We start from the raw sequence: 24,174 nt of genomic DNA on the forward strand, positions 1-24,174 counted from the left end.
AAGGGTGGCGCCGGCTGCCATGTAAGCGTTGGCCAGGAGCGCCGCGGCCGGCAGGGGCTGAGCTGGGAGCGGCCGCCGCTCCGGCCCGTCCCGCGGTGCCGCCCTCGCCCCGGGCATGGGAGCGGAGCGGAGCGGGGTGGCCGGAGCGGAGCGGAACTGCCGTGGGGGCAGCCCCCGCGGAGCTCCTGGCCCATGGCCTTCATCATGATGAAGAAGAAGAAGTTCAAGTTCCGCGTGGAGCTGGAGCTGGACGAGCTCTCCTCCGTGCCCTTCGTCAACGGCATCCTCTTCTGCAAGGTGCGGCTGCTGGACGGCGGCAGCTTCAGCGGGGAGTCCTCCCGGTAGGTGCCTCCGGGACTCGCGAGCCGGGCTCTGCCGCGCTGCCCGCCCCACGCAGGCAGCCCCGGGCGGGCCGCGGCCGCCCCCGTCCGACGGGCTCCGCTCGAGTCCGCGTCCCCCCGAGAGCCGAGGCGGCCCGGCCACCTCTGCAGCTCCTCCGCCCGCACCTCGGCTTCCTCGGCGAGCCCGGGGCTCAGCCGGTGCCCGCTGGCGGGAGGAGCGGCTGCCCCGGGGCTCCTGGCGGCTGCGGCCGTGCTGCTCGCCTTTCCTCTCGCCGAAGGGGAAGCTCCTGTGGCACGGCGTGGCACCGGCCAGGCTGGCCGACTTCTCGTCCCGCCTGCTTTGCCAGCATAAAGAGCGAGAGAACACATGTGGGAGCACTTGTAACTCCTCGTCTGCGTGGCTGCTCGCTGCCTGGAGTCGTAACGTTGTAAAATAAATACCGAGGCTCCTAAACACGGAGTAACAGGGGAAATGAATCCCTGAGTGATGAGGCTTGTCCCAGAGAAACGGGTCGCTTGTGCCATAATGCTTGGAGCTGCTGGTCGGATGGGTAACAGGAGGGTAGGGAATTTCTTGTCCCCAAGCCTGTAGTCTGAGCTGTCCTCTGTGACTTATGCGACCTTACTGTTTAATTATTGGACTCTGGCTTGCCGTGTTTCATTCTGTGTATATTTACATGGAGAGCTTAGCTCCATGGACCAGTCCTCAATTTTTCCTATATGTGTTCAGGTCATGTGTTACTGACTTCATTCTTGCTCAGTTCTGCAGTGCAAGTGCAGCAAGGCAGGTGTCTTTTTTTCTCTTTCTTTTCCTTCAGTTGTGCCTCAGCGACAGAGTTGTCATCTGTCATGATAGTGGCTCCCTGATTCACTGGTAGCAATGGGTAAATACAGTGCCAGTGTGTTAATTTTTCCAAGTACCAGGCAGAGGCAGAACCTTGTCAATAGGAAGGGTATGCTGTGGCTGCAAGTGTGGGGAGGAGGAGACTCGGCACCCATTATACTTGTTCTTGTAGGAGTTATTATTTTACTTTAATATTATTATGAAAAGGATTTACTGGAAAATGTCTCTGGAAAATTCTGGGAGCAGACAGTAAAAAATCCTTGGATATTCAGTTATTTTCTTATTGAAATACTGCTCTTACAGAGCTTTCTAAATTACCCACTTTTGATTCTGTAAATTAAATTAATCAAGGAGAATTAAGAGAATAAAAATGGAACTTTGGCCTAGAACCTCCTTATTTAACCATTCCATTATACTAGCATGTATAATTGAAGATAAATTTTTCTTCAGTAGAGTTGGAAGTTGTTCAACTCATCAGCGTTCTGTTCTTATTTAGTGTCTTTCCTCAACGTTTTTCTTGTGAGCGACTTCATAAGTAATAGATGATGATGATGACAATCATGATTCAGGCACTAATGTGCCATTACTGTCCTACTCCAGCCCTTACTGCTTTGAAGACATTTTCACAGGCTGACATATATCTTCTGGACAGGATCTCTATTTTCAAGGACTTGGCTTCAGCTGAGCAGATGGCTTTGACACATTATGGTGTTCTTAGTCTTTTTTGCCTTGTCTGTTCATGATGCTAAAATTAAATGCTTGAAAGGCTACATTCATATCTTTATGAATGGTCTATTAGAGTAAAATGTGTGTGGTACGATGCAGTATGTGTAGGGAAATTGATGTAAAAAATCCTGTTGGAGTTCAAGTTTAGAAATTCTTCCATTTTCTTATTCTGGGGGTATGGCTTAAAAACTAACAGCAATGGAACACATGCTGGTATATCAAGGTCTCTGTGAGAGTAACTCATTCTTGCTGGACTGAGAAGAGTTGAGGTATGGAAGGTAAAGAATTCTTCTACAGTGATCCTTCAGTGCCAATTTAGGGAGTGCCTTTGTTCTTGGCTTAAGAATTAACAGATGAATTTTCAGAGTGGTGATTCAGCAACGGGCTGAATAAATAAGGAAGAAATTAAGTTAACATTAGAGTGGCAGTATTTCAAAACTTCTCAGTTGCAAACCTCTTCTGATGGCCATCATCCTCTAGTAGCATGCATTTATTAGTTTTGCAGTGAGCTGGCAGGTATATCTCTAAAGTAGTGATGTTTTTAGCTTAATAAAAGGCATTCAAAGAATTCTTTTGTTTCAGAAAGTAATAGACAAACTCATTCAAAAATTTTTGTAAAACAGATGAAAACTGACTGTTTTCTTAATAGTTTTGTTACTCCCTGAGGTCTAGTAAACTATAATTATTTTGGGAGAAGTGAAGTTCCTAAGTCAGTACACATACAGACCAATACCCTGCTGCCTATTGCCTTAGAAAGTAAAAAAAAAAAAAAAAATCCTACCAATAGTCTATAAACCACCCTAACATTATTAGCATTTTATGTCTAAAGCTTACTCACAGAGAAAAATGTCCTAAAAACCCTGGGCAGCAGTTACCTTGGAATAGGGGCCCATATGTAAGTAGCAAGTTGTCATGAAAACAGTTTCAAGTGATTGTCTTGTCAGCCCTGTATAGATCATGCTGTATGAATGATTAAACTCCTGGTCCTGCAGCTATGTGGTACCTTCATCATCTCTCTGATCATTGAAGTGAGATGAAAAGAAGACAGATAAAAGGTCAAGCTACTGAAAAACAGGTTTTTTTCTCTTCTCCGATCTTTGCTGACAAAGAGAAATACATAAGAAATATGTTATGGAGACATGGGCCATGTTACTGGAGACTTGTCACAGTCCAGTTACTTTTCTGGCTTCCACAGATGTGTGCCTAAAGTGTACAGAAATTCTGTGACCAGGTGAAACCAGACTGTAGTGTGCAGTACATAGTGATCTGGCTGGTGTATAAATAGCAACCACATCACTTTGCATTTTTGTGTTTGCGTATAGTTTTTAGAACTCTAATTTGAAAATTTTATTTGAAACATCCCTATGCATATCTGTGAATGCCTACTGTAGGAAAAGAAAATTCTCTATTATAATGCTAAATGCCTCATTACCTGACAAAATATTCAGCTTCTAAAGTAATCTGGTAGTGCCAAATAAAATTTTGATCCAAGGACATTGACCAGCCAAGTAGCAGCAGTGTTTAAACTGGAAAAATGTTTGAGAGTTTCTGCAAGAGCAGGAGCCTGGAATTCTGGAGAGAATGAATGTGTTACAGGCTTTGACTCTAAAACAGGGAAAACCTTGAAGGGAGTTGTGGAAGAGGGGAGGTTCAGTTTGGTTGTTTCAGGAAACTGACAATCAGCCATACAGTGTAATTCCTGTCCTCCCCTTTTTGGAATTGCTTTCTAGCATGACTTGTGGATCTTTACAATAGTATTTTTAATTATTAGAATAAAGGGTGAATTTTCAGCCAATAGACTGTGGATGTACGCAAAGTTAGGCTAACAAACCTCATTTTCATTTAGAAAACTTTCCTAGCTTAAGTCTGGTTTCCTGTGTGCAAAGGCAACTTTCTACTTTTCTCTGGGCCAATGACAATAGACCTCTCTGATCTTGGATACATTAATACACAACACTTGTGCAGATTCCAGAATACTGTGTGTCTATATACTGCCTGATCATAAAATATTGTGCACATAATGGCCAATGCACCTTGAAAGGACAGAAGATTATTTCAGGGCAGAAATTACACCTAGGAATATTTTGAACAGAAGAAGTACCATTTTAAGGTACAGACTTGACTAAATACTAAGCATATGTATTCATGGCCATTCTGATGTAGATATAAATATGTAGCAATTACAGGCTTTCTGCAACTGCCCTCATTTTAACAGGCTGAATCAAAAATTGATAGGTCCCTAGAGCAGATGACTGACGCTCATAGGCTGAGCCGTTACTCAGTCAGCAGTAAATGAACAGATGGGATATGAGGAAATCCAAGAAATTTTGGAAGTAAAGGATCTTATTTCTTGAGGATGTACTTTAAATGCTGTACTGTATCGACTGAGGCTACAGTAGCTGTAAGCCTGGTAGTTCCATTTTTAGCTTGGTTTCCAGCTGCACCCCACTCAAGAAAAGGACTTGGTTGGTGTGTTCTTCAGACTGCAGCCTTCAGTTTGGTCATATTCCCCTTCCTTTCACATCTGATTTCTGGCAATTTAGACTGCTGCTGTTTCTATTTTCTTTTACGCAACAACATTCTAAACTAAGAAGCTGATTATGATTGCTATCTGTGACAGAGATTCAAAGTGGCCAAAAGCCTTAAATTTTGCATCAAAACATCTAATTTTGCAACAGATTCCAGTGATGTCAGGGTTTTTTATGTACACTCTTGAGTCCTGAGAGGAAGTCTTGGAGATCTTGCATGGATATATTCTTATTATTAATAGGTGCAAGCTAGAGCATATAATTGTTTTCTGTAGAAAATGACTTCTTATCCTCCAGAGAATAAGTACTTCTTACATCTAGTGGTGCATGGCCACCTCCTTCTCTGCTGCCTAAAACTGTATCTATTTTCTGTGACACCAGCAAGTAGGTTTTCCACCTCACTGGATTCTTCAAGATGCCTTTTTACCATTCTTTTCCTGATTGCTGCTATTGCATTTGAAAGGGAAAAACTCTCCTGATTAAAAACTCAGTTTAACTAGCTCTCTGTTTTTAAGTAACAGTACTTGTTAGAAAAACATACCTGTCACATGGAATCACTGTCCCTATCACACTAATCTTCCTGCATGATGTATGAATCCTGCTGACAGTCTTCAGAGCTGGATAATGCTACTTCTAATAGCTTTTCCAGCTGTAACTGGATTTGCGGTTGGGTAGCCTGAAACAAAATATGTTTTCAAGTACTGTGAGGAGTATTGGCGGTGGGATCAAAATCCTACCTTGCACGTTGGTAGCTAGTTTTCTCAGATTCTTGAATGCCCCCATAGTGTTTCCTCCGTTGTGAAGAGACACTTGGTTAAGCACCTTGTAGACCCTGTCCTCTGTAGAGAAGAAAAGTTAAGCAGTTCTCTGCACAAAGTTCAACTTTTCTCTCTACATGTAATTTCTTTGTAATTCTCCTTTCTTTAATAGTTACAATAAAATGTGTCTAGTCAACTGATTTAAAGAATATGCTTGAGAAAAAGCAAAGAATTAATCAGAGGACTAAAGAATATAAAATTAGATCTGAAGAGGCTCATCTCTGGGCTACAGTAGAAGAAAATGTTTGTAGTCTGCTCTTTGCTTGGGGTGTAACTGGGTATTGCATTTATGAAGAGGGCTCAGTCTTGTGAGGCTTCGGTTACTGTAATTGTAAGTAGTGGTAAGAGATGTATCAACAGCTAACTTGTCACAAAAAAAGCTTCCAAGAAGAGATGCCTGACAGACACCTGTTACAGAGGGAGAGGGTGGTGGGAAAAGCTTTCATTATCAAGGTGCCTGGCTTGTGCAGAACTGGCACTTTGGTTTAAAAGAGCTGGTGATGGTTTGTTGGTTTGTTTTTTCCCCTGACCTCAGCACAGTACATGGAGTACAGTATTTTTCTGCCATAAACTTGCCTCTTCCAAGTACCATAGCACCTAATAGCCTTCATATTTTAAGGACTATTTCTTTTCATGTAATAATTTAGGGTGAAGGGGAATGCTAGAGATCCCATAGTCCAGCTGCCTGCTGAAAGCAAGACTAATTTCAGTTAGATCAGGAAGCTCAGAACTTTTTCCTGACAGCTTTACAAAATCTGTGGTAATGGAGATGCCAGTTTTTGTAGATAACCTGGCCTGCTGCTTCACCACTTTGATTGTGAACATTTTTCCCCTTATTTTATGGTGATTTACCTTGTTATTGCCTCTCTTCCTTTTTCTGTTCCCCACTAAGAAATATCTGGCTCCATCTTCTAACTTGGTAGAGATAGCTGCAGATGGCAATTAGATCTTCCCTCACCTCATTGTAAGATTGAAAAATCCCATGTTCCCAAATTCTCCTGCATCGAAGAAGAATTCATCCCCCTCATCCCTGACTCCTGACCCTCATCTCACACCTTCTGTACTTGCTTCAGTTCATCAGTCTTCTGACAAGGAGTCCCTAAAACCAGGCACAGTGCTGCAGATACAGTCCCAAATGTTCAATTTCCTCTGACTTGCTGACGACAGTCTTCTAATGCAGTTTGCCCTTCACAGTGCTGATTCCCTTCTAGGTGTCTGCCAACCAGCAGTTTTTCAACCACAATCAGTTTATACATATTTTATAAGAAATCGTTGACATGAAATGCTGCTAGTTAAACATGTAACCTGTTTTATTATGAGTGAAAACCTGTGGAATAGAAAATGATTACTCTGTTCAAGTTTTGCATGTACTAAAAGCAAATTAAGTGGGGAGCTGTGCACTGTAAACAAGTGGAGCTCTTCTGCAGAGCCAGCTGTTTGCTTAGTCCTGAAATTTGTGAACCATTGCAGCTCTGTTTGTAAATGACTGTTTTGTTCGGTTTTTTTAGCAATGCTTAGGAAAAAATGTTTTTGTTGGAGAAAATGCATCATCTTATGCCTCAGGCATGAGGGAAATAGCATATTAAAGGAAAAGTAAACTGAATTTGTTTCTGAATAGAGAAACACATTAAAGCTTTGCATAAGCTTATTGCTACAGTATATATTTTGGTGCTCATGCTCTGAGCACTTCAAGTGATGCACTTTCCTATACGAAGCCTAAATTTAGTGGTTTGGTTACTGGACAACAATTTAAAGTGTAGCTTAGTACTGCTCCAGGACCCTGTTGCATGGCTACCTGTATCTGTCTCTTAATTATGCCACTGCGTGAATTTTACATGGAAAGGCTTTGGGTACAAGGAGTGCATGAGGGTATTCTTCTCTTGCATACCGAACCATTATGTGTTAATGTAGAGTATAAATGAGAACTCTATATCCAACAATACCTCCTAATACTAAAGACAGCCTAGGAAAGGTCGAATCTTAGTGTAAAGTACCTGAACCTGAAGCCAATGATAGTGTGGCTACACTGTTAGATTGTAGGAATTAATGCCTTAATTCCTGTCTCTGTAAGGTAGGATCATGACATTGGCCTTTGTTATGTGTTCCAGATTTCTGCAGAAGAAAGATGTTAGATACATTTAAAAAAAAAAATATATATAACATCTATATGAATGGGATATTGCTCCATTTTAAAAGACTTTTTGCTACACTAAAAATAACTCTCTAACTCCAGTCTACTAAATACTGTATTTGTATCTGAAGGGTAGAGCTACCTGTATTAAGTTTATTCAGAGAGGGGTTGATCAAGGAAGCTTTAGATGATAGAAGTACATTTGCACACCCACAAATGAGTGCAGTAAGCAAAGGCAGTGGAGGGTGGAGGGCCTAAAATAACAGCCAGCTCTAGCTATTTCCAGTCCTGTCACAGGAGCCATCAGCCCATCAAAGCCCATCTATACAAGTCCAGGGGCACAGAGGCAGGTGGGGAATTGAAATCATGGGCTTGGACAAGTGGACACCCTGTCTGGGCCTCTCCCAGAGCTGCCCCAGGAGAGCCTCAGCTCCATTGTCCAGGCAGGAAACCCATCATGTGGATCTAGCACTGGAACCCATTTTGGACTGAGGGGAGTTGCTACCTGTGAGACACATCATAGGATACAGGGGAAGAGGATTGTTATGGGACAATTTGGGGAGGAAATAAAGGTGAAGGAAGGCATGAGTTTGAGGAGGAATAAGTCTGGGGAAAAATAGGGAGTTAAAGGGATAAAGGGTCAGTTGGTTGTAAATAGCTGGTTGGTACATTTGTCTGGTCTGTTCTAATTAGTACTGTCTGTTGTATGTTCATACTGAACTACATTCTGACTCTTTCCTGGGGAAAGGGCTCTCTGTTCAGTGTGTATTGGGCTGTGGGAATTCTAAGAACCAGCAACTGGAGTCAAGAGTGTGTCACACAGCCCAGGCTGCCAGCAACAGGAGAAGCCAGAGTCAGCACACATAAGCCATGGGAGTGGGACTGTGGGTCACAGAGCCCTGTGCACCCACTGTGCCAGCAGCTGGCCTGGAATCGTGGGCCAGAGCACTTGGGTGCCAGCAACTGGAGAGTCCAGGTGGGTTAAAGCAAATGCCAGCCACTGGGGTGGGAGCAGGAGTCAGAGACAGGTGTGCCTGTGGTGCCAGCACTGGGAGCAAATGCGCTCAGGGATCGAGCTGGACTGGTGAGCAGGTGGTATAGCCTGGGAGCTTCTGCATCTCTCTCCCTCCCTCTCTCTGGCAGACCTCAGTCGTGCTCAGCCAGAGGGGTGGGCTGAGGCTGTTGGTGCTGGCTGGCTGTGAGTGCCAACAGGGCCAGCCCTGTGTGGTGGGAGTGGGGCCTTCCCCGGAATACCTCTTCAGCCTCGATGCCAATGGGATCTGAGGAGCAGAGCCGCAGCAGCCTCGCTTCTCTCACACCACCTCAGCAACATGATAGATCCTCTTCTAAAATAAGCAAGCAAACTTAGGTGACTCTCATCAGATTACCAGTTTTACAAGACAATAATATTCTCATTTATCTCATGTAGTGAAAAAGCTATTTTTCTTGGTATTTATAGCGAGTAGGTAACTCATGTTCTGTCCACATGCTGTAAGATGCATAAGCAAACACCACTTTGCTTAACATAAAGTGTACTGACCCAACTGAATCCAAAGGTAGTTCTGGAAGTATTTTCATGTGAACATAGTCTGATATAAAGACTGAACGGCATCTTTAAACAAATTATCCCAATTTATAGTTTCTTTGGTGACCAATAAATCTAAAATAATTGCACTACAAATCCAAGCAGTTTAACATAACCATCCCCATATGGCTAAAGATAAAAACTTCAGTAAATTTTCTGACTAATGGAACACAGTCTTTTGGTAAATGTCCACAATGAGTTTTGGCTTCTTTATTTCAGAGCATCTCATGCTAAATTTTTTTCCATTTAGCAAGAAGGGATTTTCCCCCATCACACTTCAGGTTCCTAAAAGTGATTTATTTTTGCATTTGTGGCTATTTGCTGGAATATGCCATCATTCCTAGACTTTATCCATGTGGAAATGAAGAAACAATCTGAGGAACATAAACACCTTAAAAAAACAAGTCCATCACTTGTTAATAATTTAGCATGAGGGGGTGACTGGATTAGGATTTATTATTTCTTTTTTTTATTTTGTTTACTTTTCTTCTTTGTTGTTGGTCAGAAGACAAATCCAGTATTTTTATTCAACATTTTAAGTGACAAGTATGCAAAAGATATACAAATAAGGACTTGTTTACAGCTGAAATTTTGCATTTGAAATGTAGTCAATGTGAAATTGTCCCTCTAAAGAACAATGATGGTAACTTAAACTATATTTTGGAGTCACTGTATGTTACAGTATCTGTTACTTTAATTTATTGTTGGTTACATATTACTGACAGCATTTATTAAAGGACACCAAAGCTCTACAGCCTAGTATGTATTCCAGTGCATCTTGGTAACTAAGATACGTTTTGATTAAGAAACAACTGGTTTTGCTTTGCATGTGGTAAAGTGACTGGGAGGCTCATAGGAAACTGACTCAGAACGGAAAGCTCTCCCCAGTGTGCCTGCAGCACCAGCACAACTGCCAAAAGTTATCTGGGTTCATTTCCATAGTAGCCAATCAATACAGCTGTTTATTTTCTAAAGGTCTTGCACTTGGACTAAGAATCTTATAAACTTGGATGTTACTGTTGAAGTTAAATGTTCTGATTATTTGACTTTTTTTTTCCCCCAGCATGGTGGGAATAGCTAGATGGTACTCCTCTTTACTAAAAAATTACCTGAATTAAAATACATCAATTTTTTCTTTTGTATAGTGGAATTAGAAGAACTGTTTAGTGGGAGTAGGGGCAGTTGGTTGGGTTTGGGGGTTTTTTTCTGAATTTTGTACAAATTTTTCAAATATCTTGTGATTTATGTGCCAGTGAAAGAAACTGATACTTTTTTCTGACATCCTTACAAGAAGGAAGCAGTATTCCTGATTTTATCCCATTTTATTTTTAGAAAAATTAGACCATCAGTATCCACAACTTTTTATTGTCACTTTTACCTTCTTGTTTGCATATCCTGTGATATGAGTGGATTGAGCCTTCCAAAATCAGAGTGGTTTCATGCTATCTTCCTTACTTGAACCATGATATCCATATAGTAGTATTAGTATGTTGAAATAAATTCAAAATGCTTAAAGGCTTTAAGGACACTTACATTTCTGAGGCAGATGTTACTTACATTTATGTTGCATTTATAGGCAAAAATAACTTTAATGTTCACTGCATTATCTTTTACTAGAACATGAGTGATGTCTGGAACACTTTAACTGTAGAATGTGCAGCTGCTTTGACCTTGCTGTAGAGACAGAAGGCTGTCCTGAGAAGCAGAAACAACTTAAACCATAGTACTGAGTTGTACAAAGTTTCTGGCACATCATTTTGACTTTATGAGTTTACAAAAACACTTTTTCAATGGGAAAAAAGTATCATCACTTACTAACTGAAAATGTTAGAGAAGTAAAAACACTACAAGAACTTAGTGAAATGATGACTGCTGTCCTACTTGTATGACAAAGAGATGTAATGAGAAAGGATTTTCTGACCTTTATGGATGACCAGTGAATACTTCCAGTCTAGTGGCACTGTTTTGTATGTGTCACAAACGTTAGCTGTTATCAATTATCCCTTTTAAGGGTGTATTTTACTTGATGTCTTCTTGTCTGAACCTGTTTCAATAAAGGATGTAATTATTTGTAACTTGCCTTTTTTGAATTCTGGTTCCTTTTTTGTATTTAACTTGCATGACAGCAGGATGGGATTATTTTTTTCCTAAAGTACAGGAAAGTTTGCAATGTAAAACATAACAGATAAAGAGCAGGTCATGGTGTTTACAGAGCATGTTCCTTTTAGGTCACATGCTTGAATGTGACTCAGTGGTGTATCATCAGAATCTGTTAGTCTGTTGTGGTCGTTAAACTGACTCATTTTAGGCTGGTTTGTTCCCACCTTAGGAAGTCACAGTGCTGGAGCTGGCAGTCTCACCAGAACAGCAAAGGGAGCTTTTGTGTGCACCCTCCGATTCATCATTTTTCTATACACATGATGAACTCTGGCTCCAGCTTATGCAGAATCATAGAATTCTATCTGCTAAAGACTTCAGACTGCTTCTTCAATAATAAGCTGCTGTCAGAAGTTAGTATAAAACATAAGAATGTATGTATTAGAAAAATGGAAGAGGAAAAAGGAGAACTTTTTTTATTTGTGAAGACTGTACTTCAGTGATTAGAGTGGTAGAAGAAATTATTAGTTTCTCCACAGTTTTGAGTTGTGAATTTAGAAACATGGGGGTAGAAAAGAACTCTTCATTGAGGCAGGTCCCTCAGAATCACAGTCCTTATGTTCCTCTTAGTGACAAATTGGCCGACATTGTCATAAAATACAGTAAAGACCTTTTATGCTTCTACTTCTATTATTTGAAAGCTGTTCTAGAAACATGCTCTGTAGTTTGAGGCCCTCTAACTTTCAGTTTTAAATGGGTATTTGGTTATGCTTTATTTTGGTCCTAAACACTTTTCATTAGACTTAAAAGCTATTTGGTCTCTCAAGAATTTGCATCACCAGTGTATTTTCATTATCTTCTAAGATACAGGAACTTTCTAGTTGTCCTCGCTGTACCTGTTCCTTCTGGAGTCTCTTCTTGGTCAGTTACCCAAAAAAAAAGTGTTCTGTCTGAGCCTTTTAAAATGACCTTAATAGCTGAAAGCATCCCACATCTTGCCTTTTTCTCAGCTGCATCATACTGTCAGACTGTTATCCTCCTGTGAGAAACAAATCCCTTCAGACGTGTCACCTTATTTTGGTCTCAAATGGCAAGCTCACAGTATGTAGCTGAAATTCCCAAGTGTATTACTTTGTATCTAGTTATTGCACATCATCTCCTTTCTACTTTTGCAGGCCTCAGATTTATGTAGTTTTGCTTGTATGATGCTCCCTTTCTCTGAACTGAAAAACTGCTTGTCAAAGATGCTGTCTTGAGCACATTGCAAAGCTAAGCAGCTTGGGAGACAGTGCCTGGGAGCTAATGTTCAGGAAGACTTCACTCTCCTGAGGCAAACTACAGAAATCACACTCTTGTTCATTTGCAAAAATGCATGGCTGTTGAATTCTTCTGGAGGCCTACTACTGTGTTCAAGGTTTGAAACAGTTTTTCGTCATGCTACACTGTTAAGAGGAGAAGGGAGGATTATTATTAATATTAGTATTCAGCCCTTGGAACAGAATTTGCATTAAGTGTCCACTCTACAAACAATGGAACCAGTGTTTGTTCTTGAGCTGTGTTATTGCAATGTGTGGTTCTGAATGTATGTGTAACTAATACTGAGCATGTGCTCTCTACTTGCAGGGAGGTGGTACAGGCAAATTGTGTTCGCTGGAAGAAAAAGTTCTTCTTTATGTGTAAAATCAGTGCCAGTGCCACAACAGGGATTCTGGATACTTGCACTTGCAGGGTGTCTGTACGGAAGGCAAGTAGCTTTTTTCCCCTCTTCTCCTCTTTCCTTGACCTTTCTTCCCCTGTTTTAATTTTTTTAATAGCTGGTAAACTTCATAAAGCAAATTTTATCTGCAATCACATCAGGCATTCCTTTAGTAAAAAAAATTGTAGTAATCTTATTAATTACTTTATTTTGACTAATTCATGGGGGTTTTACATTCTCTTTGAAGAAAACCTTTTTCTAGCAGGGCAGCAAAGGAATTACTCCTCCGTGTTTATCAAGTTAGGCCTTGACTGACACTTCCAGCAAGCAGCAGTAGGTTTAGAAGCCTTGAACAGTGCTAAGTACCAGAATTTTGCATGCAGCACATCCTACCTTTGGGGCCAGACCTTGTCGGAGCCAAATGCCAGTTGGCATCAGGCACTCACCCTTCCTGTATCCAAGATAACAGTGTCTCGCTGGTCTGCTCCAAAGGCATGATGAATATTAAGGTCTAAATGACAACATTATAGTCGAGCAAATGTGTGGTGAGATGTTTTAAAATAAAGATGAGTATCTGCTTTTCTAAAAAAAAAAAAAAACCAGAAAAATCCTGAGTCAGTATACTTAATGGCTTAATGGTGTGTCTTTTTTCCATTTTTTTTTCTAGGAATTAAAAGGAGGAAAGGCATATGCAAAGGTAAATTGAGATGTAGCTAACTTTGCCTACAGATAAGCTTTTCTTGCCATTTTATGCCCTTTTAAAGTAATTCCAGAATAGTACTTAAAACCCACATTTTCATTATGTGTATTACAGTGACACAGTGCTGTTGAAACTTTCCATCAGTGTGTTCAATCATTATAAAACAATGTTATACCAACAAAACCTTTTTCCTTTGAAGTTAGTACGCAGAAAGTGTTAGTAAACATTTGCATTTACATTAGAAAATTAAGAAAACTCCCCTCATTCTTTTTCTCTCTTGGAAGTTTAAATTTTTAACTGAAAATAGGACTACTATGCTGAGTTTTACACTCAAGGTTTGTTTTCTGCTTTTTGCCTTGGTCCATTCCCTTTAATGGGCATCCTCTTATTCATGTTTGAAAGAAACTCCTGTTGAGTGGTACTCAATGTGGTAATTAGCAAGCACCTTCATAATTTAGCCAAAAGATTACTACTAACTTTGTCATTTACTCTTAACAGCTGGGATTTGCAGATCTAAATCTAGCAGAGTTTGCTGGATCGGGAAATACCACTCGTCGCTGTTTACTGGAAGGTTATGATACCAAAAATACAAGACAAGACAACTCTATTCTCAAAGTAATTTTTTTCTATTATCGTACTTAAAGCAATAAAGCAGAGAATAAGTGCTACTATTAAGCACTTAATGAAATTTAAAACTTACTTGCTGAACCTCTCTCTGGAAGAAAAGCTATTTAAAGTAAAACTGAAACTGTTGTTTAGACACAATCATTAAAATCCACAGAGTCAAAAATAGAATTTGTCTTACTCTTTGAAATGGAGCTGGATAGCTGTAACAGAAAAGCTTTCAAAAGGTATTCCTAGTCTAAGGAGAGCTGAAATATGAGCAAGTTAATATATGATACCTTTAAGACCAGGCAACTTTCTGTGCATCTTTCTTAGAGTGAATCTATTAATTGGCTTATTTATGTATCAGCCACCTTCAATACCTCCATGACTCCTGGGAATTTCCTGTTTTCTATTTGATAGTAATCATTATAACAGTTGGAGAGAATTCTTGCAAGAAACCCATTCTAACATTCTCTTCCATTAGTCCAGAGAATTAAAAAACTGAATAAGCTCTGTAACTCAGAAAATAATTCTATAGAGAATGTTTCAGGTAATTTAAAAAAAAATTCTTTTTCTACTGAGACACTGGGATTAATTTCCCACATTATTCAGTATACAGTCTATGCATGCACTTTCTGATCTCTCTGAGAGTCACAGACTGTGTCCAGAATACCTGTAATTGATGGCTTTGACCTGGCTCACAAGCCTTCCATGCACTGTGTCCTATGGCTCATTTACCCTGTGTGGTTTTGCTGTGTCTCTGATGTTAGCACAACCTGTCCTGAGAGCCAGCAGTTTGCTAAACACCCTCAGCAAAGAACATACTTCAGCACCCGCTGGTCTAAACAATGTTCTGTTTGCTCATTCAGGTTTTAGGTTTCTTGGCTCTTTTTCCCTTGAAGCCATCTTAATTCTAAGATTCTCCTTGATATATGTGTCTTTTTCAGAATCTTGTATGTGTAACTATTACTTTAAATGGTATTTTTTGTTGTTTGTATGCCTGGTAACGTAAAAGATTTAGTTTTTTGCCTAGGTGTGTTTATATGCAAGTGTGATGATGGCATTTTATTTTCCTTAGTGTAACATTTGTGGCAAATATAACTTAGTTACATGACCATGTATGTGTCACAGATCAATTAAGTGGTTTTCTTCTGATGGTGGATTTTGTGTAGGTTTTGATCAACATGCAGCTGATGTCTGGAGACCCATGCTTTAAAACGTAAGTTTGTAAAAAAATCTTTGTGGGGTGGTGTTTTGATGGTACTTCCCATGTTGAGAATTACGCTTCTAAGTTGTGTTTTTATATCTCTCCAATCTGGCAATAGCAATGGAAAAAAAAAAGGGCACCAAAAAAATGGAATGGTAGCTAAATAATGACTAACATGGCAAAATTGCCAGTAGAAGTGTCACAGTTCTTCTTGCTGTTAGATGCTTAGTATCAAGCACAGAATACTGGCCTGTACATCTGTCATGTAAAGAAAAAACACTTTGGGGAAACTGTTCCTGCAGCAACCTCAAATAAATACACTTGGTATGGGGTGACCGGACTAATACCTGTGTCTGGAAAATGAACTGTTATAGCTTTTATTCAGAAATCTCAGATGATTTTCAAATATTCATTTCCAAAAGAACCCCCAACGATCACAACATAAGTGTGATAAGACTTAGTACAAGAGGAAGCACTTACAGGTATTTAGTTAGCAAAGACATTATGCAACTTAGTAAAAGATGCGAGAGGCAACATCTGAGGGGGCGGGTAGCTAGGAAAATTCACTGCAATACATTGAGAATCCTTTGGCCTCATTGTCTTAATCTGTAATTAAGGAAGTGTTATAGTTTTGCTGTCGTTTTGTACCAGTCTAGCTCAAGTGATTCACCACAGAACTCTTCAATGTGCCCTTGCACCACTGAAGGCCCTCTCTCCTCTCTTCTACTATCTTTTAATGAGAAGTATAGGACACTGAACACTGTAGAATCTCATCTTGTGCTTACTGAACAAATAATAAGAGGCTATTATCTGAATTTGTTTGACTGGGCAAACTTTTCTGTATCCCTAGTCACTTAGCAACTCTTTTACTTCAGAAAAACTTCAGTAAATTTACTTTAGAGTCAGACCTACTAACAAATACATCACTGGTAATAATAAACAATTCCTCAAGGGAAATGAATCATTAGTCTTGAATACTAACAAAGCAATGTATTTCTGCTTTTTACTGCCTAGTACTGAAGGAGTTGAAATTAGTACCTAAATAGCTTTCTGGATCCCTATGAAAAAATCTCTAACTGAAATTATTCAGATTTGGCATTTTCTTCCAAACTGGTGATATAACCATTTCCTGGAACATGAAACTTTCAACACAAACAGAACAAAAAATTTATCTAGTCCAGATGTCCTTTGTAGAAGGAAAAATAAACCTTAAAACAGTTTCACAATCTGGAATCAACTACATATTTTATGGAGCCTAGAAGGCTTGAAGTATGATCTGGGATGACATCCCTGAAACCATTTAGCTTTTGCTTTCAAAAGAATTTTATTCAGTGAAGTCACACAGGCACTATATTTCTTTCTCTCTTTACTTTCAAACATAACCTGAGAGGGGATATGTTACTCTACATGAAGACAGTGACTTATTTATCAAATATGTCAAATCTAAAAATGTCAACAAGTATCCCTTTGTATGCAGACTAACAGTCTGTTCCCAAAGTGGAAAATAACAAAGCATTAAAAAAACCTGTAGGTAACATCTTCATATGTGTTTTCATTGTATTTGCTTGCAAGACATTGCTTTCACTTTGTCATTTTCTAATTAGTTTCTTTTGCACTAACAAAGCACAAGCTAAGAGGTTTATTAATTTGATAAAATCTCCCTTTGGGTCTTGGTATTAACTCAAACAAGCACTTAAGCTTTATTAAAAGCTTTTCAATATTGAACTAAAATTTAAATTATGTCATACATGTTGCTTTTTTTATTTTGTATGAGGTAAAATTTAGAGGGCAATACCTGAAGGAGGTGCCACAGGACCCTTTATTAGGAATTGTGAGGGTTATCAGCCCAGAATCATCTCTTGTTCTATGACAGAGATGAAATAAAGCCAGAAGTATTGTCACAGCACACAAGGCAACTTGGCCAACTGTTGTGCACGTCGGGTTTTTTTTTAACTTATCACCTTTTCATGTATTCCATCAAGTGCTGAATTACATACATTCTTAGCATGTAAAATATTCTGTAAATTAAAAAATTTAAGAATTTATTTTGTTTGATAAAAAATAAGTAGTAACTTCAAACTAAAGACACATCATTCTACCAATCATGAGAAAAGGAAAAGCCTTTCCCAGGATTCCCAGAAACCTGAGAACTGAGCAGATGGATTCTTTAAAATATCCTTAAGCTGAATAGCAAAAGCTTCTTTTATTTAATTGCCTTCAACAGGGGACTAGGCAGCAGGTTTTCAGAAAAGAATTGTAGGTCTGTTGACCTGATGCACAGCATGAATTATGCCTATTTACTTGAAAGAAAAACTATGTGCTGATCAATTTGGAGGGATTACAACAGAAGTACAGCAAATCTGAACCACCTTTTTCTTACAGGCCTCCTTCCACAGCAACATCTATAGCAATTGCTGGAGAATCAGAGTCTTTGCATGAAGACAGGAAAGGTGGTGAAAACTTAAAAGTAGCACATCTGGGTATAGCAGGTATAGAATAATGCTCTTAATTTTTCAATGTTTTTATCAATGGCCTCACAGTTTCAAGATGTACAAAATACTTCAGATCTTAAAGAGATGCTGATAGTTGGCCTGCAAAGGAACCTTCTTACATGGCTTGTGAGTTTCTACTTCAAACACAGCAGAAGTTTTTAAGCAGATTAATTTTTCAGACAGAAAACATCTGGCACAACATTGTGTCATGATACCGGAGAACATGTGGTCACCTCTTTAATATTGACACTAGACAAATGTACAAGACATTTCATACAAGTCTTTCTAACCCAGTGGTACTCTGTTTTGCTCAGATACATATTATGATTTTTATTTTTTAAAGAATGTATATTCATTGACATACATGGTATTTTTGCAGCACTTGAATCTCCAAAATGTTTGTAGAAAACCAGTGTCAAATTTCTAATCCCTCTGGGAAATCTGATTTTTTAAATCTAATCAAGATTACAGGCAAAGTAGCAATAAAGCTGGCTTTAGGAACACTGTCTGACTTGTACATCTTGCAGATGTCTCATCAAAGAGTGCTTCAGTCCCAGATGAACTTGGTGCATGTGGACATTCCAGAACATCAAGCTATGCAAGTCAGCAATCAAAACTGTCAGGTAGCTGCTCACAATTTTGTTACGAGTTCTTGGGGGTTATTTTTCTTTCACAGGCTTAGACAGCAGCCAGTAGGTTTACTATATGTTTTAAAAGGGGTTTGGGTTGAAAGCTTTTTCCTCAGAGTTTCAGGTGTGGTGAGGGTGACATTTCTTTTCTCTCTTAAAATCACATTGGATTATCTCTTCAGATGTGAGACAGCTTTTTGGCTTCGCTCTGTCCAATTCATGTATCTGAATGAGATACTTGCCTCTTCCATGACTTAAAAAATGGAGACTGAGCTCTAAAAGCTCAAGGTGCGGGGGGGTGATATTTGTCACTACATTTGTTATGACATAAACAAGAGTTACATAGAACAAAAAGAAAATGGCATGTGCTAGAGTACGAAACCTGAAGTCAGCTGTCCAGTTGATGTATGCACATACATTCATAGGGCTTTTGAAGTCCCTTTATAAGAAGACTAAACACAAACTCTGCTTTTATGATGGACCTGGCCTGTGAAGAGCATACCTAACCCATCTCTCTTGCATTTTTCCAACAGGATACAGCACATGTCACTCTAGATCATCCAGTCTGTCTGAACTCTGCCACAGGAGAAACACCTCAGTGGGGAGTACCTCAGTGGGAAGTACCTCAACAGGAACTGGAAGTATTCTAGAGCCATGTGAAGAGACTGAGCCAAAAATTACTGAAGCTAATATTGATACATCCACTGAGGATGTACAATCGGAAAAACAATGCAGGTACACTTAATCTGAAAGCTGTATCTAGCACAACTAAGTTACTTTATCACATCTAAGAGCTCTAAATATATTTATTTTTGCAGACATCCTGTAAAGCAAGACTCAGTGGAGTCACAGCTGAAGAGAGTTGATGCTACCAGAGTTGATGCTGACGATGTAGTTGAGAAAATACTCCAGAGTCAAGACTTCAGTTTAGACTCAAGTGCAGAAGGTATGGAGGTTATTAAGGAAGCTCAGGGAAAATTGATGTACATTACAGGCCTTAAGAAAACACACTCTCTTCACAGTCCCTGTTGTTTGTATTCTTAAGGACTGTGCACATTGATCACTACATTTTCTGCTTCATCTTGTCTACCAGAAGTTGAAAATACCATTACATGACTCAGGGAGCTTTCCCAGATCATTACTTTAAGCCTAAAAGAGTAGGTGCAAATCTGTAACAAGGTAGTTCCTTCAACCTACACCATGTACAAGTTGGTTCTTCATTACTTAAAGTATTTGCATCTGAAAGTATCAGCTACAAAACTGGTAGATTTAAAATTACTTAGATTTAGCTAGAGCAACATTAAAGAATGCTAACATATTTTAATTCATTTGCCTTTTAGAAGAAGGTTTAAGATTATTTGTGGGCCCTGGTGGAAGCACTTCTTTCGGAAGCCACCATCTGCCTAACAGGTATGTAGCCTGAACAACTAATCACACACAGTACTAAATAATAATGCATCTTATACAGCAATTATTCTCTATCCACATTCTTGATCTTTGTATGTTTCTATTCTGTATCATTTGAAAGCACCAAAAGAGCTAGATTGTCAGGTTTTAAAATAGGACACATAGATTAGTTCCAAAACGGAACTGATGTATCAGCCATAAGAATTTTAACCTTCACTGCTTCTGAAGAATCTCAGTTCCAAAGTTTTCAGATATAAGCAACATTTCAGTATAGACACAGGAAACAGACACCAGTTTCAAATCTGAGCTCTATAGCCTAACTACATTACCCTGGAGTGGGAAGAAAATTTTGAGTGTTACATACCTCCACCTTGACAGTATCAAACTGTTATATCTTCCTGATAAGTTTTTATCACAAACCCTGTTTCTATTTGTTACATTATTTGTTTCAAAGGTTATCTTTCAACTATTTGCAGGTCTAAACTCTTTCCTTGGATAATCTGCTTCAGATTATTTTGTAGTTTGGAATCAGAGATATTTTTTTCTTCTCTAAAGCCTCTTCAAATACTCTGATATATGACTTGATTTGAATGTGTTAATCTTCAGATAACAAAGCATGAAAACCAGGCAAGAATATGCTTTAATACAGTGTTTCTGCAGTCCAATATAATTCAACATTTTAACTCAAGAAATTAGAATAGTCTCAGTATTTCAGCAATTACTTTCAAATTTGGATATAAAGGCAGCTGATAGTCTATTGGAAGTAATAAAATAATTGCATTTTGCACATGCATGCAATACTAATGGTTAAAAGATGCTTCATTGGCTTATCTGCAAACTGAGCATACCAATGTCTATCTAGGATCACATGAATGGTTACAGAACACACTCCTGTAGCATACAGAGATCTGTCCTAATGCAGTTGCCAGAACAGTCCAGACACAACACTAGACTAAGGCAGAGCCTGCCCTATTAATTTTTTACATAGTACTGCAATTTGCTGTGGAAAACCACCCAGTGTGGGCTGTCATGTGGGAGGTGAGAGAGTTTTGTTTACAATCCAGCATGAACAAAAGACTAAAAATGTTTTTCTTGTATCTTAACATAAGATGATGATCACTTACTGGGTTTTTTAGGTACATTTATCTGCTTACATATAAATGTAGGTAAAGAGTATTAGGTGCATATGATATAGCTGTGGGGAGGGGTACCCTAAAGGGGATGTCTGAGAAATTCTGGTGAAGTCCAACAGTAACTTCTTGTTCAGTAACATTATTTTTTGTTCATTTTGACTGTAGTACAACAAAATCTCTTTAATGCGTTAAACTGTAGGTGACTCCATGGTATGGTAATAATGACGACAGATGTTTTGTACCTGTCACATTTAGCTGGTTTGGTATTTGCTGTTTGGTTGGAGAGGTTTTGTTGGGGTTTTTTTTTGAGGGCTGTTGGTTGGGTTGTTTAAACAACACACTTGCTGCTATGCGATACTTGCTATTTAGCTGCCATTTAAATTGACACTGAACTAATTTTTTCAAACTTTCAGAGTAGGATCTGGAGCATATGAGCAGGTGGTGATAAAACGCTAAACTACAATGTCAAGCACGGAAAACTTGGAGCTCTGGTGTTGATACTTCTGGTATTGTTTGCTCTGTTGCAAGAGCTGAGGAAGACAAAATGAACTCAATGTGATCTTTTTCTGAGAAGTAATGGAATGCCTCTTGCTCATAGAGCATAATCTTCTGTGGTATGAAGGCAATGTTTAGTTGTGTGTACCTTGTGAGAGCACTTGGACCGTTTTTGTAAGCTCTGTGTGATATTAGTGGAATTATTTGTGTGAAACATCTGTGGAAGCATGATGAAGCAAGTCCCATTTGAGTATTTTATATAAGAGATCACTTGTGGTGATCACTTTGTTCATAATGTCTTTTCTAAAGAAACTTCTACAAGTTGGTCTTAAAAAAACCTAAAAATAGTAATTACTCAATTTGATCCTACATGCCATTTTAGTTTTACAGAACCTAATTACTCCTATCAAGTCAGTTTTTATCATGTCAAAATTATGGCCTCCTAAAAACAGCTCAGCTCTGTTTTAACGTAAGCAAAAACTTCTCTTAAGAGTACTGAGCACAACTTCATTGTAAGGTTCAACAAAAGAGGTGAACTTCACATACATTTAAAGCAAATCCCCAAAACTAAATAAATCTAAACCAGCCACTAATCAGTTGTGTTAACTGTAGATTAAGTCTACAGGTTTAAGTGCATCACATGTGACTTTTTTGTACAAGTGATGAAAAAAGTGGGATTCCACATCAAAACACTAAGGCACAGTAGTGTACTACCAAGAAAGCTGCCTTGGTTGTTAAATCTGGAGTTCAGCAGCTGTTCCCACAGAAACTCACTTTGATAATGCATGAACATTGAGATTCAATGGGATGGTACTGTTTACAAACCTAGTCAGTAGTTTACTACCACTTAAATTTTTTTTATAGCAGTTCAATCCTTCACAGTCAGTGCTTTGCTTGTTTTTTAAATGTGCCTTGCGGGATTTGGGATGTACAGGGAGATGAAACAATTTACTAAAGAGTTTAAGCTTTAAAACTAGGTAAACTTCTATACTATTATCAATGTAACTTGTTAAGAGAAGCACTTTATTGTAGACCTACTCTGCACACTGAAAAAGTCTTAGTGTGCAACACTTTTTTTGAACACATCTTCCTTTGCTATCTGTCCACTGTTACATTAGGTCAATGTACTGTATTTAAATTTGCACAAGTAGTGATTTGTCTGACAGGCAAGAAAGAGCTCTTTAAATTTTCACTGAGAATATGAAAGAATCCATTTTTAAAGGGATGTGTTAAGTAAAAAATAGGTGTAATTAATTGTAAACTGCAAATTACTTAAAATTTCTTTATATTTAGTGGTACTGTTTATCAGTTAAGGCTTGGAATAAGTAAAAATAGCGCAGCCACTTTTGCAAGCTCAGAATACTTCAAATTTTGCGCGGAGTGACATTTGACACCTTTTTATTGATGTAAAAGTAGGCCATATTTAATAAGTTAAATTAAGAAAAGCAGACTTTGTTTTCCAGAAATCCATAATAGAATTATTAAATTTTTATTAGTGTTTTAAAAAAAAATCTCAGCTTTTAAAGCTACAGTACTGTTACTGAATAAGATGAATAGGAGCTATTTCTCAGTTTTGGTACCTGCATACTTTTCTGTTAATTATAATATCTTCAAAGGGTCTAATTAGGTATAAAAATTAATACAGAGTCTATTTTAGCTGCTGTTAATAGATGTGTGGTATTACCAGTTTCTGTTCTCTGCAGGAATTTTAAACAGAAACTACTCAACTGCTGGTGTACAACTATCTCTCAGAACATTATAGTTTTCTTTCCTGTTATATAACTAATACATACCAAAAAAATCCCACTGTAAGCAAAAGATGCCAGAAATTTGAATACATTATTTGCTTTCAGAACTTTTTAACAACTGATATACTTGTTGGCAGATCTATTAAAACTACTAAAAGTAGTAGTTAAATGGTAGTTTACTGATGTTTACTAGGAAAACTACAAATACTTTGAGGAAAAGAGACCTTTAAAAAACACTGTACAGCTACTTATGTAATTATCATGGGAATTTCCATAGCCCATTGCATTTTATGTTAAACAACACAGCTCATTATCATAGATTAGATAGTTTGCTAGAAACAGTAGTAAACTCTTGCCTGAGCAGATCTTTTAAACAGTAGGGAAGTTGACATAGAAATCCATCTTTTCATAAAACTGTATCCTAGTAATTTATTCTTCTGACTTGACTTACAACTCTTTATGAAGTGATTATCTAATTGCATCATTTCAGTGGATCATAACCTCCACATTTAGGTGTTGTATTTTTCTTTTTGTAAACTGTGTTATATGAGTACTGGAGACTTCCACATTGTAAACTGTTTGGGATGTGTTGGTGGAATATGGGGTTTTTTAACTGTATTTAAACACAAATCTCTCAGACATTCAATAAACTCATGTCTTCAGCTTGGAATCTGTTCCTAAACAATTGTCTCTTTTTTTTTTAATACAAAGAATGGCAAACTTAACTGGCAGTTTAAGTCCATTTCAGTTTCTCTTACAGTTAAGGACTTCTTTTTTAAATGTTTTGCTTTTTTCTGCTTCTGTATTTATACCCAGTTTCAGTGACATCTGTATTATCTGGAAAATGTGTTATTTAGGTCCCATTCTTTTTCTAATCTAGAAGGACAATTTTTAATTTATGACACTGGTCAGAAATGTTCTGTTCAACTATTCTGACCATAACCAAACAATAGTTATCACTTGGTTTCCCTTAAATTCAGGATACTTTTTT

At 38.5% G+C, this 24,174-nt stretch overlaps 1 protein-coding gene across 1 annotated transcript; it reads left to right on the forward strand.

Annotated features, from left to right (window-relative positions):
• Positions 1-23,853, forward strand: EEIG2 (EEIG family member 2). Its single transcript, XM_085068255.1, has 11 exons — positions 1-341; positions 12,694-12,814; positions 13,434-13,463; positions 13,965-14,081; positions 15,245-15,291; positions 17,662-17,768; positions 18,299-18,394; positions 18,934-19,135; positions 19,219-19,346; positions 19,741-19,810; positions 21,354-23,853. Exons 1-11 carry the CDS (start codon positions 193-195, stop codon positions 21,394-21,396), a joined length of 1,110 nt encoding a protein of 369 aa, XP_084924381.1. The 5' UTR covers positions 1-192; the 3' UTR covers positions 21,397-23,853.
• Positions 23,854-24,174: the final 321 nt, after the last annotated feature.

This window comes from Lichenostomus cassidix, chromosome 8, assembly GCF_008360975.1.
Source record: "Lichenostomus cassidix isolate B80296 chromosome 8, HeHo_3.0, whole genome shotgun sequence".
Lineage (NCBI taxonomy): Eukaryota > Metazoa > Chordata > Aves > Passeriformes > Meliphagidae > Lichenostomus > Lichenostomus cassidix.